The sequence below is a fragment of the Rhincodon typus genome, chromosome 1 (assembly GCF_021869965.1).
Source record: "Rhincodon typus isolate 14 chromosome 1, sRhiTyp1.1, whole genome shotgun sequence".
Lineage (NCBI taxonomy): Eukaryota > Metazoa > Chordata > Chondrichthyes > Orectolobiformes > Rhincodontidae > Rhincodon > Rhincodon typus.
In genome coordinates, this window is record NC_063332.1 from 64,055,238 (window position 1) to 64,071,400 (window position 16,163).

The 16,163-nt window shown below is 37.9% G+C and overlaps 1 protein-coding gene across 2 annotated transcripts in view; it reads right to left on the bottom strand.

The window, feature by feature from the left end:
- Nucleotides 1–485: 485 nt before the first annotated feature.
- The window catches only part of LOC109911931 (DEP domain-containing protein 1B-like), a 38,584-nt gene continuing 22,906 nt past the window's right edge, over nt 486–16,163 (bottom strand). Inside the window, exons 5-12 of one of the 2 annotated variants that reach the window (XR_007263653.1) lie at nt 14,745–14,875; nt 13,955–14,002; nt 11,546–11,686; nt 6,683–6,849; nt 6,026–6,202; nt 5,652–5,828; nt 4,551–4,935; nt 4,117–4,212 (exon numbers count right to left, since the gene is read on the bottom strand). Coding sequence is in view for 1 of the 2 variants with exons in the window: in XM_048605178.1 (XP_048461135.1) it covers nt 4,051–4,212; nt 5,652–5,828; nt 6,026–6,202; nt 6,683–6,849; nt 11,546–11,686; nt 13,955–14,002; nt 14,745–14,875 (1,003 nt within the window). In the remaining variant the exon portion in view is untranslated. Of the gene's footprint in view, nt 4,213–4,550; nt 4,936–5,651; nt 5,829–6,025; nt 6,203–6,682; nt 6,850–11,545; nt 11,687–13,954; nt 14,003–14,744; nt 14,876–16,163 lie in introns of both variants that reach the window. The other variant, XM_048605178.1, reaches the window with a different exon arrangement.

A 16,163-nucleotide genomic window follows, 5' to 3' on the forward strand; every position in this document is an offset into this window, starting at 1 on the left:
TGCAGAACATTAAGCAATTATCAGTACATTCTCACATTCTTACCAAAAAGAAAGGAAGGTTATTGTTGAAGCAGCTGAAGCTGGTTGTGCTGAGGAACACTACCCCTGACGAAGATGCAGCGATGTCTTGGATCTGAGATGATTGACCTCCAATGGCAACAATCTTCCTTTGTGCCAGCTATGAATCCAACCAACTGATAGTTTCTTGTCCATCCAATACCATATTTCAGGTTTGCTAGACCTCCTTTATACCACACTTGGTTGAATGCTGCTTTGTTGTCTATTCACTCCCACCTCACCACTGGAGTTCACCTCTTTTGTCCATGTTTAAAGAACCACTGGCTTCAAAATATCTGATAATTTATTTTCAAAACAACCCACCTGGTTCACAGATAGTGCAAACATTTGGCAATTTATTCAGTAAATCACCAATTTTATTATTTCCAATTAATTTATTAGAGACAAAATACCTCAGTAGTTCCATCAGAAGGTAACAGATGAAATACAATTTTGTATTAATTATCCTACTTTATTATAACTGTACATTTACTTCCTGTACCAAGTTGTAGAGTATATAAAAAGGTCCACAACTGCAACTAAGTTGCCAATTTCAACTTGAGCAAAACATATCCCCATCAGTGAATACTTGAATAAACAAGCCAGCTTAAACCAGAATACTCTTGCATGCTGTCCAGCAGCAGCACCAAGACAGGGGTGTGGCAATAGGTCACCACACCACCTTAAGGCTAAGGAATGATACGAGGAATAAAAGATGTAACATTGGCACTAAAAGACTGGCAAATTATTTTACAAAAATGAGGATTGAGCATCCAAATAAAGTACAACTTAATGAACACTACTTGAGACAATTAATAGCATTTCAACACCAACAATACAAAAAAGTGAGTATATTCAGTGATTAAGACTGACTACAGTAGATGATAGCATTTAGGCGATAATCTAATTTGTTACATGCATTTTGAGTTTAAACTTGAAATGTCAGAAATCATACAGTAAAATGTTTTTAACTGTGCAAAACCTAAGAGTCTGTATTTGCTACTAGTTAATTAAAAGAGTGTTTACCCAGACCCTCATATTGAAATCTTATTGATTCCTGTGTGTGGATGGTCCAACTCATGAGTCAAGGACTATGAGGTGCAGACAAGAAAGTGGAGCTGAGACAAAAAAATTAACCATGATCTTATTGAATGGTGAAGCAGTCTTGAAGGACCAAATGGCCTGCTGCTCCTAAGTCCTATGCTCTTTCATGGTCTCATTATATTATGGTAGTCAACATATTTATTATTTACAAGGAGGGAGCAAATTTCTGTCATCACATATGACCACTTGCATATACTTTCTAGTGGATTTCACACTGGAGCTTAATGTAATGTAAATTACAGCCAAAAAGCACAGCATCTTCTGCAGAGCATCTGGGAGCTGTGAAAAGAATGGAAATTTCTAAACTTGTCTATCTCATTCATCAATTACATTTAAGAATTGCTGATTAGCAGAGACTGAACCAGAAATTGGCATTTGAATATGGAATTCAATACAAAAATGGGGAGGGGGGGACATGAAACAGAACAATTGAATTGAGATAGCAAGGCAGAAGTTAAAATAATTAACTGCTAATAATTAAAATCTGAAGGAATTAGATTGTTACACCTTTTAAAATTAAATTCAATACCAGAGATATTGTTAAAAGGATACATGCAATGGAAGGTAAGTCCCACATTTTCCTAATAAATTTACTTCTCATTTAGGAGGTAAGTATAGCAATGGCACACTATTCAACAGCAAAATGCCATTTTAGGAAACTTGCTGAAAATATCACATTACAAACTGCAACCTCCAAAGTCCTGCATTTGACAGTACATGCTTGCACATCAGACTGTCCAATTTTTAAGTAAATAATGGTGAGAGGCTGTTAGACCCATCATGCCTTTTAACTGCAAAACCCAGTCAATTCTGCCATTATTAGAACAATGGTCATAATCTCCAATGTTTTCTTCGTGTCCCTACATCAAGATAAACAGTCAAAACAATAAGATAATGGCCGAGTGGCACAGTGACATTAGTGCATTAATGCACTGTATGCAGGCGTTTTCATACTGTAGTTTCTCCACACAACAACATGTACACTAGACGGTAGTCTTTTTTCCCCCCCTCAAGGACAACTAGGAATGTGAAATAAATATTACCTTACTTGCATTGAAAAAAAAAAAAAAAACCACTGTCTAGTATATGTTAGGAGCCACATTTGAACTAATGCCAAGCAAATTGCAGGTGCTAGAAATCCAAAAATGCCAGAAACGTATCAGGTCAGGGAACATTTATGGAGAGAGAAGCAGAGCTAAGGTTTCAGGTTGATGAGTTTTTGTATGAAATGGAAATACAGATGTTACAAAGTTTTAAGCAAATAGAGACAGAGAAAGAGGAGAATAAACATCTGGGAAGTTCTGAAAAATAGTGAAAGGGCAGAAAGGGTTAAACCATGAAATGATACTGCAAAGTAGAAGATGATAATGGAACAAGAAATAGAAGATACATCTAGATGGTAATGGGAACAGCAGAATTATTTCCACAGTTGTCATCGCCAAAAGAAATTAGTGCAGAGATTACCAGACTTCAACATTCATCTACAGAGTGCATAACCAAGAGACAAGATGCTATTGCCCGAAATGATGATGAGCTTCATTGTTACAATGTAGGAGACCAGGCACAGGAAAATCAATGACAGACCATAAGAAACTCAGCTTTTCGGACCAAACGAAGATGTTTGTCAAAGTGTCATCCAATTCGCTCTAGCATCTTCTACGTAGAAGAGACTGTCATGACCAACAAATGTAATAAATTGAAAAGAACAAGATAATTGGCGTTTTAGCAGCAATATTTAGGGCCCTGGGAATAGAGATGATAAATATACAGTACTGCATCTTATGCATTTGCATGGAAAAACGAAAGGTTGTTGGGCATGCACCAGGGTGTCACAGATAGTGGTCTTAATGTGAAAAAAAGAGGAGGGCAGGAGAAAATATGTTTGCTGTTGAAATGGCTGAAATGGCAGAGTATCTACAGAATGTGAAAGGTGGTAGATGAAAGGTGAGTACGAGAGAACTTATGATGTAAGAAGGGAGAGAAGAACTATAAGCACAAGTGTTAAGAAACAGTAAAGCCAGGGCTATGTCAACCAAGGGGGTGTAGTGGGAGCAGAATCATTAATTGATGAAAACAGAAGACATGTCAGATGCACTGGTATAAAATATTGACTTTGTACCCATTCTGAGAGGGTTAACTGAGAAACAATGAGAATAGAAGAGAGTCCTTAAAGGAAGCAAGGCAAGAGGAAATGTAGTCAACAAGCTTCTAATGAATATTGGCTGACAATTTAGAAAAAATGAGACAGTTAAGGTTAAAAAAACATTGAGACAGACCATGTGAAGATGGAAAAAGGGTAGAAACTGGAAGCAGTGTTGACTAAGGTTTCCAGTTTATGGCAAGAGGAAAGATCTTTTGTTTTATTCCCAAAAAAGGCAATGCTATGGACCCATGTAGGTTCTTGATATTCCTAGCTTTTCATGGAATGAGGAACACTTTCTTGAAACAGATATCTATTGTCTGTCATTTTGCAACTAGGATTAAGGCAACACAAAAATTAACACTGAGAATACACCCTTAAAATATGCCAACATTATTTGCTTAGTTAATTACTTACATCAATAAATGGTGCATAATACTCAAAATTATATTTCTGCTGTGTCAAACAGTTTTCCTTTAACACTTAATGGTTATTGGATCAAACTGAACTTGCCATATATGGTATTCAATGAATAAACTCAAAGTGAATGGCTTCTCTTAAATTTCAACTATTTATGTCCAATAAGTAACAGGGTTCTGAAAACGTGACTGAAAATTATTGTATAATATGCAATGTAACATTCACTTTTAGCACCAAGGATCTTCAAATACCATTACCACAGAATTAAGAACTGAGGTCGATAACCGAGAAAATCTCATTAGCAGCAGCTTGCCACAGTTCTGAAGGTATTACATCCTGAAACTCCGGGTTCTATTAAATGGCTGGAATGATTTCTTCATTGTGAAAAACATGAACTGTGGTTTGAGCTTTGATTTTTCAGGAAAGACCACTGCCTCACTCTCTGCTGTTGGAAACCGGTTTTTGTATATATCAGGGTAGGATTTCTGAAACTGAAGAGAGACGAATAAAGACCAAATTATATTAAACCAATACTGCATTGTTTTATAAATTCATACAAAATTTCCAATGCAAGTTGTAGCCCTCTTTCACTAGAAACAAGACAATAATTGCCTCAACAACCTACAAAACAGTTCTCTGAGTAAACAGTTTACTGGGGTTCCAATGACTGACACAGCAAATAGGTTTTTAAGATACTGTGAAATTCAATTTTCTATTCTGAGCATTCAAGGGGAATAAATATATAATTATCCATCTAGGGTTTGGTGGTTATATTGATTAGGTTGAAGACAGTCAAGCAACTGTCTTTAAAAAGTCACATCCTACTTACCAAAATTGCAGTTTCATACGGTATGATTTACACTCCTGTTGTCTGGATAACAGTGATATTGCACTCATATTTTTTAAATTATAGTGCTCACATGATCACTTATGGGGAACTGCTAATACTATATAGTATTACTGTATTAATACTATGCAACCAGCAAACATTCAAAATCAAATTTGACTGATTGACTGTGAATATCTTTCATGGGAAACAAAGAAGTGAACAAGCTCCCCTTAGGTATCAGATGGCCCCAAATGATACAGCCGGTTATGGAAGTTGATAGCCAAGTCAATTTTCTCTGGTAAATACATGAGCCAGTCAGTCTGGAACTTGGAAGAGTAGACCAGGTTCTGGAAGTATGGATTCTTCATGTTTTGTTCCAGATAACCTGACAAATAAATGCTATAGTTATTTCAATGGTCCCAAGGAAGTTATGAAATATCTGAAGATTAGTCATGTAGCCTTAGTTGATTAAGCCCCAGCAATACTCCTGCACATAGCTGGGGATCTTATTTCGCTGTCTGGACTCAATCTGTTTTCCTATGCAGTAACGACTGTAGATATTTTAGTAAACTGAATTTTGGATTTTTAAATGTGACAATACATTTTAGGATGTTATAGACAACCAGTAGATTCTGTATCCAAAGAAATTGATTATTAAAATGAACAGCTCATCAGGTGACATGAGCAGCAGTATGGACAGAGAACATTCCAGATTTGACCTCTAGACACAGTTGAGATTGCTCTGGTGTGGCAGCAGATATGCTAATTGGATACAGCATCTTTGAGCTAGAGAGAAAAAAAAGTTTCAAGAAAGATGCATTGCAGGCAGCGGGCAATGTAATCTTTTATTGTGGCAGATGAACACTGCAGTCTCTGGAGCTTCATATGACAACAATGAAAACAACACATAGAACAGAGCATATTGCCAATGTCATCATATTTGTATGTACTGGACACAATTTCCCTACGATCAAACTAGTTTCAGTCCTACCTTAATTGGAGGGTGCAGAATGAAGGAAAGCTACACTTTAAGGAAAAACATTTATGAAAATGTTAGAAATAAGCAATACCAATAAAAATTGGAGTTCTTAAATGCACAACCTGCTTTAATTTCTTCTTCTTCTCTTTCACAGAAATATTTTTATTCATTATTATTTCTTCTAGCAGGGTTGCAACTGTGGCTTGAGAACCTCTCTGTTCTTTACAATCTTCAGTAGTAATCTGACAAGAGGTGTAAGAAGCCAGTGTAGCATCGGTGTCAGCATCTGCATATTTTATCTGGCAAAAATAACATTTAATTTTGAGGACCTTATTTGATAAACGTTTAATCAGCCAACCTGTAAGAATGAGTTTCTAACATTTTAAAAATACTGCAGGAGTGTTGTTTGCATATTATTTTCTAAATAGCATTATTCCTTCTGAATTTTAAAAAATTACTTCACATTCCATCTTAAATCAAATACTCTTTAAAGTACCTGAACTCTTCGGAGATGGGCTAAATGTTCCTCTACTGCACTTTGTAGATGGTCAGGAGCTCTCAAAATATCTTGGCAATGGTCCATCATGAAACTTACAAGTCTAGTAGCAAGCAACTCATCAAGATCCACTTCATCCTCTGAACACAGGATACAGCGAGAGAAGGTTTGAATCATCTTCAATTCGAAAGAAAATGATTTGGGTTGGAGATTGAAAACTAAAATTTTCTAGGTTAAAATTTAAAATATTCAAAAAAGGTCCTTAGGAGAACATCTGTGAGAAATGGATAAATGAGTCATTTGACCTGGCATTAACAGAGGGATCTAGGCAGACAGGTCCACAGTTCCCTGAAAGTAGCAACCCCAAGTGGATAAGGTCGTCAAGAAGATTTATAGCATGCTTGCCTTCATCATTCAGGACAGAGTATAAAAATTGGCAAGTCATGTGCAGTTGTATGGAACTTTAGTTCGGCCACGTTTGGAATATTAAGTACCGTTCTGTTCGCCATTAGGACGTAGAGGCTTTAGTGAGGGTACAGAAACAGTTTACCAGGACGTTGCTTGAATTGGAATAGGAAAACTCTCACATTGGGATATGCCTCATCATCTCAGTAGTTACAAGGTAGTTTTGTGAACTGAGTCAACTGTCAAACTCACCAACATTCTGTTTGCAACAGCATCATGAAGTGGTGGCATTTCTACATTTTGAGCAATACGAGTGATCATTCGCATTAGGAGTTGCAGCTTTCTTCGGTTTTCCGGGGGCAAAAGGAGGCAACAAACTTGAAGAGCTTCGATACCATCTTTCTTTCGTTGCAAAAGACCTAGCTTTCATAAAAGAGCAGAGTTAAACCAATAGCCATTGGATCCATATCCTGTTGTTATGAGCAAGTAAATTAAATCTGAACAAAAATAAGTGATAAGGAAACAGACTAACGACTTCAGAAAATGTGACTCAATTTCTTTACCACAAACTTGTGAACATCATTCCAAGCTTATATAATACAACTTTTAATCAGTTCTTTATTTAAAATAAATATTGAAAATATTCAGAATTCTGAATAACTTCTATTCAAAGAAAAAATGAAGCCAGTTATGAAAGTAATTTCCAGGAAAACAACATTCAAAACATTGAAAAAAAAAAACATTGGATTTTAACAAAATCCAATAGATGATTCTAAAAGCAGAACATGAGAACCCGTTTGCATGAGGAATGTCTACTTGGTATACTGCTAAACTTAAACTGTACAGTTTGATGAGTTATTAAGAGTGTCGCATTGATTATCAGACCTCATTCAGTCCAATTTAAAATGCAAGCATACTGGCCAAACACTATGGACTTTCAGTGGCTTGTTTAAAGAGTGAACCTAAGGTTTTAGAGTAGGTTTGGAGCTCAGGTTGTGGTTGGTTGTCTCACTGAGCTGATTCATTGTTCCGCAGATGTTTCATTACCCTGCTGGGTAACATCATCAGTGCAGCCTCCAATGAGGCGCCATTGTGTTTTCCCACCTGTTATTTAAACTCTGGTGTCCATTGAGCTGGATTACCTCACTTCTTGTTTTCCTTCGCAGTGGAGTATATTTCGGGTCGAGCTCTAGGTTTTTGTTGATGGCTTTCTTAGAGTACCAGGCTTCTAGGAATTCCCATGCTTGTCTCTGCTTTGCCTGTCCCAGGATCCTGGTGTTTTTCCAGTAGAATTGGTGGTTCTCCTTATTCATGTGGATAGAGATGAGCAAGTATTGGTCATGTCTTTTTGTAGCCAATTGATGTTCATGTACCTTTGTTGTTAATTACCTTCCTGTTTGTCACAGTCTCCGCAGTGACTGTTGTATATGGCATTGGTCCTGTCCATAGTGGGTAGTGGGTCTTTGATTCGGTGAGCAGTTGTCGTAGGGTTGATGTGGGTTTGTGTGCTACACTGATGCAGTGGTCGTAGGTGTCTTGTGGTCAGTTCAGATGTGTTCCTGATGTAAGGTAGTGTGATGAATGTGTCGGGGCGTGTAGTATCTTCCTGTTGTCGTTCATGTAATAGGCATCTTCTGATCCAGTTTTTCGGGTATCCATTGTCTTTGAATACCTGGAAGAGGTACTCTTCTTCTTCTCGGCGTAGCTCTGTGCAGCTGCAGTGTGTTGTTGCCCGTTTAAATAATGTTCTCACGCAACTTCATTTATGTGTGTTAGGGTGGTTGCTGTTTAAATTCAGTACTTGGTCAGTATGTGGCTTTCCTGTGTACCTTTGTTAGGAATTCCCCATGTGTCCTGCACCCTACCATGATGTCCAGGAATGGGAGCGGTTTGTTCTTCTCCTCTTCTGTGGTGAATCTGATTCCAGCGAGGCCGTTGTTTATTAGTTCCTGTGTCTCCTCCAGTTTGGTCCGTTTAATGATGACAAAGGTGTCGTCCACGTAGCGTATCCACAGTTTTGGTTAGATTAGCGGAAGGGCCGTACTTTCAAGTCTCTACAACACTACTTCGGCTATTAGTCCGGAGATAGGTGATCCAATGGGCGTCCCGTTGATCTGGTTGCAGATACTACATGTCCCGACACACTCATCATACTACCTTACAATCAGGAACATATCTGAACTGACCACAAGAGTCCTATGACCACCGGGCATCAGAGTGGAAGCAGGCCATTTGACCCATCAAGTCCACACCGACCTTCCAAAGAGCATCCCACTCAGAATCGCAACCCCTACCATCCCTGTAACCCTGCATTCCCTATGACTAATCCACCTTAACTCCAAATCCCTGGACACAATTAGCAATATACCATGGCCAATCCATCCATCTTGCACATCTTTGAACTGTGGGAGGAAACCAGAGGAAACCCTGCAAACTCCATAGACGGTTGCCCATGGGTGGAATCAAACCCAGGTCCCTGGCACTGTGAGGCAGCAGTGCTAATCACTGAGCCACCATGCTGAAATATTTCTCATTTTCTCCTTAAGTGAATCCGTTTGAATCAAGCAAGGAAGAACATTTCTTCACTATACTACTACTAAATAATGTGATGAGATTTGCTAGTGAGAAATGCCAACATGTGGATACCAAGAATTTACACTTTCAGTTTTAAATTAGGATCTTAACTGCGTTGGCTCATTTTGACAGAGCTGTTTTTCCATAAATGTTCTTAACATTTTCTGCTAAGTATCAAATAGACAAGTACAATGCTTAAACTGTGGAACAACATTCCTGGTGTCAGAGCAATCCTGAAGACCAGTGGTGTCACCATGAGCTTATTGCAGCAGCTAGCAAGCAAAAAGATGCCAGTACTTCAACACCCATCTGGATACACTCGAATCAGAAAACAAGGTGGTGCCATATTCCACTAAGAGACTGGGAAAGATGAATACCAGCATGCTGGAGGGCTCTTCAAGGCACACAAATTTGTCAGGATCTTCCCAGATCCTCTGCCAGTAACCATGAAGAATTCTACCACACTGCTGCAAGCAAGCCCTATATGTCTTGTCCATCCAGAAGATCCTCCATTTATTAAAGGTCATGGGGAAGACAAATGCAAGGATTTGTCAACAGTGCTATTAAAAGCCACTTGCAAAATAATAACCTGCTCAGTGATGCTCTGTTTGGGCTCTACTAGGGCCATTCAGCTCCTGATTTCATTACAGCCTTGGTCCAAATATTGATAAAAGACCTGAACTTCCAACCATGTAGTTCTCCATCAGTATTACACTGAAGTGCCAGTCTCGGCACTTAGTGCTGAGGTCACTGATGTGGTAATTGCCATCACAGTTTTTGACTTTTGGTTAGAATGTGTTATCACTAATTATCCAAAGATAAACTATTTAACAGCATTAGCCACTAGTGAATTAGTCACTGCATATATTATCGTATTTCTCTCTAATGTGTCCATAAACCTCCCATGCCTTTTCATTCATGGTTGGTCTGTCCTTTCCCCAAACCTCATTCCTGGGTTGGGTCACATGCGGACATGGTACTGCAATTATTTGCTAGTGCTACATTCAGGATTGTTTTGCAAGAAGCTCCCTCACTGTTACGGTCTACCATCAGGTGTACCAGAAGGAAGGAAGTACATGCTGATAACCAAGCCATAATCGCCACATTTGAATGCACATTCTATGACCAACATGATGTTGGGCTTCGGTCAGAAGCTCCTGGTACAAAGTTATGGACACCACCATTATACCAGAAGATCTCCCCATCATTCATTAGCACCTCAACTGGAAACTATATTTGGAGAGGGATGCAAAATTATGTTCTCCAGTTGTAATTAAAGTCTTCTGTTGCAGTACTGACTTAGTACTTCTTGGCTTTATAAAAAGATCTAAGAGCCATGATTATCTACCGAAATTCTATAGACCTCATGTCAACAGAAAATTAACAGCATTCATACAAAAAGCTTGCTGTTCAGGAAGATGGGGTAGTGCCTGTGATAAAGATCCATGTAAGAAAACAATGGAAATCTTCCCGTGATTACAGTTTTACAAATGTGTTCATTGTCTCTGGAGATACAGCTCATTTGTGAACACAAGAGCCAATTCAAATTCAGCAACTGTACTGAACAATTGTATTATACTGCATGTTTCCTATACATACCTCCAACAAACCACCCTAGCTCTTCAAAGGATCAAAATATGCTTAGTTTATTAACGACACTACGAATCAAAGTAAATCCTCTAAAGAAAAGCAAAACACAGACTGTACTGGAGATCTGAAATTAAAACAAAGAGCTTGAGAAACTCAGGAGGGTCAGCAATATCTATGAAGACAGCAAAAGAGCTATGCTTCAAGTCCAATATGACTTCTTCCAAATGAAATCAACTTAAAACCTATTATACTGGGGAAAACTGTGATTCACCTTAAGTTTTAAATTTCAGCAGCCATTGTTGCCACAGACACCAAAATTTCAGCTCGAGACCCATACTTTAGGAAGCCCCGACTTAGATCAAATTTCAGATGACTGGAGTTATCAACACTGTTGGGAATCAGCAATCTTGGAAAATTTTGGACATTACTCCAATAAACACAGTCGGCATAGTTCAGAAGTTCAACTTTTGAATTTCTTAAAAGGAACATAATAGACCACGATGTAGGTTTCAAAAGCACTTGGTACTATTCCACGCAATAGAGTACTGCACAGGTTGAAATGAGAGTGGAAAATGGTTTGTTTGTAGCCAAGCAGACAGTCCTAATGCATGATCAGGTATTTGATCAACAGTTAGTTACCAGTGAAATGACAAGGTTGAGTGTTAACATTCAGATAATTTTCAGGAATAAATACCCAGCATGTCAAATTTGAAAGCAATAACAAATGATGATTATAAAATTGGCTTTGTAAAGAAACTAGACTGGTTCTTAGCAACAAATCTGATCCAGCATCATTAGAAACCCAAAAAGTTAACATCATGGATGGCTAGGGCAGTTGGACTAATCTCTTCTCTGCTACAAAAACTTTTCATGTGAACTAAATTGCTCACAATGAAGATAGTTCGGAATTTAGATTTTTCCTTAGAATTATGTGTTGCATGTTTTACCCACCTAAAATGTTGATAAAGAGCTCATAGAACTCAAATGTTAGCAATGGCTGCTTTGTCTTTTGAAAGTAATCTGTTATGGTCTTAAACACATCTCTTTCAAACCCTGGGTACATGGGTCGGTTCAAATCTGTTCCATTTGGCCCTGAGAAAAAGAACAAGAAATTACAATTATATACAGAATTTGGAACACCAAACTATATACTACAGCAAGACATTTATGCTCAAGTCTGAACTTGGAACAATTATGACTGAAGTGAAAACCTGAGATTCCAGAAAAAGCAGTAAAAATGCATTCTGGATAGTTGTTTGAAGTCCGCTGGAAGCTTGTTTGGAGGAAGAAGGACTAACTCTTGTAATGCCTTCCTGTGTTCTACTCTCCTAAGATAAAGGTGAGATATTAGCCCTGGAAAACCTTGGAATTATATGTATTTCTTTTTAATCCCCTTTATTAACAGCCCCTTCTCTTGCTACTGCAGCACCAGTATTTTCAGATAAACAGACATCTAAATCAAGCTGAAATTACTCCTGCCTCTCACCACTCCAACCATGAGAATTTTCTCATAGCAAGGGATCAGGACACGAAACTGATGAGGGGGGAGATTCAGGGATTGGAAGAGATCCCCAACTCAAATGTTTGACAGCAAGGTGGTGCATTAGAGAGTAGGAGAGGCTGTAAACCAGGGGATTGGGGGTCAGAGAACAGTGGGCAAGATGACCAAGAGGACCAGAAAGTACTGTTAAAGCAAAAGTTATAATATTTCATATTTAAACTTTAATTAGATAGACAAAATAGTACAATCTTCCTTTTTTGCATCAGGAAGGTCCTACAGAATCTAACTACAGCTTTTAAATTTCACCTAAAGTCTTAATTTTCAGGAATGCAAACACAACTTCAAGTGAAAACTTGTTATAACTGCTACTTGGAGCCTCTCCAGTCTCAAATTTTGAAGTATAGTCTCTGCCTTCAATGGGAGTATGCTTATTATCCACAACATATAAAATCATTATTTACTGCATATAAAGCAAATATGGAAAAAAAGCAAAGAAAAAAAAAAAGCAAGGGCTAAATCTATTTCCACCGTTTAGAAGATAAATCATAGCAATGATGAAAGCCATGAGCAAACCTCAATATCAAGACTCAGTTACATATCATCTCCAAACAAAGAAAACCTGTCCAATGCTTCTGCTCAAGCTTAAAACTAGGAATCTGTGTTACATGTATTTGAATAGTTTACAGCCACAATGTTTCAATTCTGGATCCAATTTAGTGTAGTTGCATTTCAGAATAGTGTAACCAAAAATATCCCCTTGCAAAAACAGAGTGCATAAATATATTCATCATTCAAAAAGAAAGGTACACAAGTAAAAGAAATGCATCCTCTGCTGCCTTTTCTGTCATTTAAACTACAACAATGCTAGGTTCAAGGAATACAGTATATGCACCAAGTTTCTAAGGGCTATACAGTCTATGCAGTTGCATACACTGAGTACATAGCACATCTGTTACTTTAAAAATTGCTAGCATTTGGCTATAATGTAATTCCCATGTTGCACTCTGGTATAAAACAGTACCACTAGATGTTTTCCAATATCTCCCTGGCAAAACAAACAAGGGCAGGACTTATACAATTAGCGGTAGGGCCGAGGGTCCTAGGAACTTTGAACATAGGAGTTGGAACGTCATGTTGAGGTTGTACAGCATGTTGGTGAGGCCTTTTCTGGAGCACTGTGTCCAGTTACAGTCACCCTGTTATAGGCAGGATATTATTAAATTGGAGAGGGTGCAGAAAAATAGGCTGAGACTTGTTTCCTTGGAGCACAGGAGGTTGAGGGGTGACCTGAGAGATTTATAAGGGCATGAGGGGCACAGATAAGGTTAATGACCAGGGTCTTCTCCGTAGCGCGGAGGAGTTCAAAACTAGCGATCATATTTTTAAGGTGAACAGGAGAAAGACTTAAAGAGGACATGGAGGACAACTTTTTTTTAAATTTCCATCGGAGCAGTTCGTGTGTAGAATGAACTGCCAGGAGAAAAAAGTGGTGCATACAGGTACAGTTACAACACTTAAACGACATTTGGATAAGCACATGAGCAGGAAAGGTTTAGAGGGATAGGAGCCAATCACAGGCAAGTGGGAGTAGTTTAGTTTGGGAACATGGTCAGCATTGACTAGATGAATTGAAGGTCCTGTTTCCATGCTCTATGACTGTATAAACATTACTTATGAAACTATGTAAAACATGCAAAATGCCATGATCTCAGTCAGGAATGCACCACACAAGTGAAAATGCAACCACTAAGATTCATTCTGCAAAGTAGAAAATTCTGACTCGTGTCCAATTCGTCCATGGGTATGTTATTTCAAACAATGTCACAAATCAGATCATAGATTACTACATTATTACTTACAGTTTGCCAAACACTTCATGGCTGACAGAACCCAGTGTGGAAGCTCTTCTGTTTAAAAGATGGAATTTAATCATTTTTAGTACTGAAACATCTTGATATGTCTTTCTGATGAATAACAAGAACTTTTAAAAAATAAAATTAAACCTTGAAGGGTTAAAGAAGATTTTATTATGTTCACTTTTTTCTCTAAATTTTTTAAACATTTATAAAAATCACCATTTTGTGAGGATGCTTTTGTTTTAAAGGAACTTTCTGCAATTTCTACATTCAAGTCAAAGTAGAAGCATGTTCAGGTGCAGGATGAAAATTGTACAGATCCAAAGCCTAGTCCTTGTTAATCTCAGCTGGGAAGCAACACCAATTTTGCACTGAGTCTTGGTGAGCCAGAGTAAGGAGGGATAAAAGAAAGATACTATTTGTTCCCTTAATTCCCACATAGCAGCTCTGACCAGAAGTTTGCACTTCAGATATGTTGCAAGAACCAACACAGCAATGATTGTCAATGTTTCAGAATAGCCCACTACTTCTGCATTTTCAAGAAGCAACTTGGTTATTAAGTCTTGGGCAATGAACTAAATGACTGCCAGCATAAAATGTACCAATAAAAAAACATTAGTATTTTCAAATCAGGTAAGAGGAAGAAGAAAATTAAAAAAAATTTATAATCAAAAAATGCAAGTAGGTAACTTGCTCTTAAAATCAGAATCCAAGAAAATTGACAATTACTCTGCTCATTTGAGTGAATGTTTAGTTCAGTATTTAAGAATTTGGATTATGTAAGAATACATACCCTGTTTATTTTCTAGAATTACTACTCCTTGTTTATTAATATGTTGAACATTATAGATGATATGCTTGGGATTGAGTAGTTTGGAATCCAGAACTCCTTCTAGACAAGCAAGGCCAAGAATCTTCTGTAAACTGAAAGGCAAAACAAGTCAATATAAATTTCTGTATTATTCTTTTTACCTCAGACACAAAAGTGCATGCAATACGCAGTAAAATAGGCTTGTCATAAATCTAGCACAAATTATTTTATGATTTGACCATGTACCAGGAACAAAAATATCAAAAACTCATTCATTGTATTAGTCTGGTTTATTGCAGCTTTCTTTTTAATTTTCAGAGCAACTTTTCATATTATTGGGTAGTAACAGGGTTGTAACTATACTCAAACAGCTTGCGTAGAGTCAGAGCTAGTTCTTCAGCAGAAGTCTTCAGTACAACTGCTAGGATGTTATTGGTGTCATAGCCTTTGTCACATCTAATAGATTAAGCCATTTCTTAATGTCATGTACCGAATGCTCGTGTTTCTGATGCTAGGAAACATCAGAAGCATGCCAAGATAGATCAGCCACTTCCAGCTGAAGAAAGTAGCTTCAACATCGACTAATTTTCCCCACAGCACTTGCCTGTCTCTAGATACTAGTCTAATGACATTACCACGATGTCAACAACTAAGACAACCAACACCAGCAACGAAACAATTAATTTACAAGCAGTGCCTAATAGGGTCAGTACAACAATGGCAAACATTAAGGAGGGTCAGAAGAGGGGGAATGGATTCCATTAACATGGAATTGGAGGGGGAAATCATAAAGATGTGCTCCAGTAAAGAAGGCTGGTGTCAATACTTTTATTTACTCTGTTCAGGAATATCTCTAGGACAGGTGGGCCTTGAACCTAGGCCTCCTGGCTCAGAGGTAGGGACACTACCACTATGTCACAAGAGTCCACCCAAGAGTCCAGCTCTTGATATTTTCTGATCAATCTGTTCAGAGAGGTCATGACACTTCTGGAGCAGATGAGATTAGATAACATGACTATTGAGCATCAACTGCTTTCAATCAACTCTGAAGCTGTTCTGATTTACCTTTAAAAAGGGACCTGAATTTCTAACATGGTCAGTACTGGCTGTATACACCATACCAACACCTCAGATTCTGACCTGAAAACTCAAAAGACAAAGCCAATTGTCAGCTGCTGCTCAACTATTCTATGGAACAGCTCACCCAATTTGGATATAAATGCCCAAATATTACTAAGATTAGGACTTTGCAGCATTGACTGGATTGGATATCCAAGTCAATGTCTGATAATAGTCACGGACTTGAAACATTAACATTTTCCACTATTCACAGAAACTGATGTCTGGGTCATTTCTACTCTATAGCAACACTTTTGAACATTTTATCAAAGAAAATGCAGT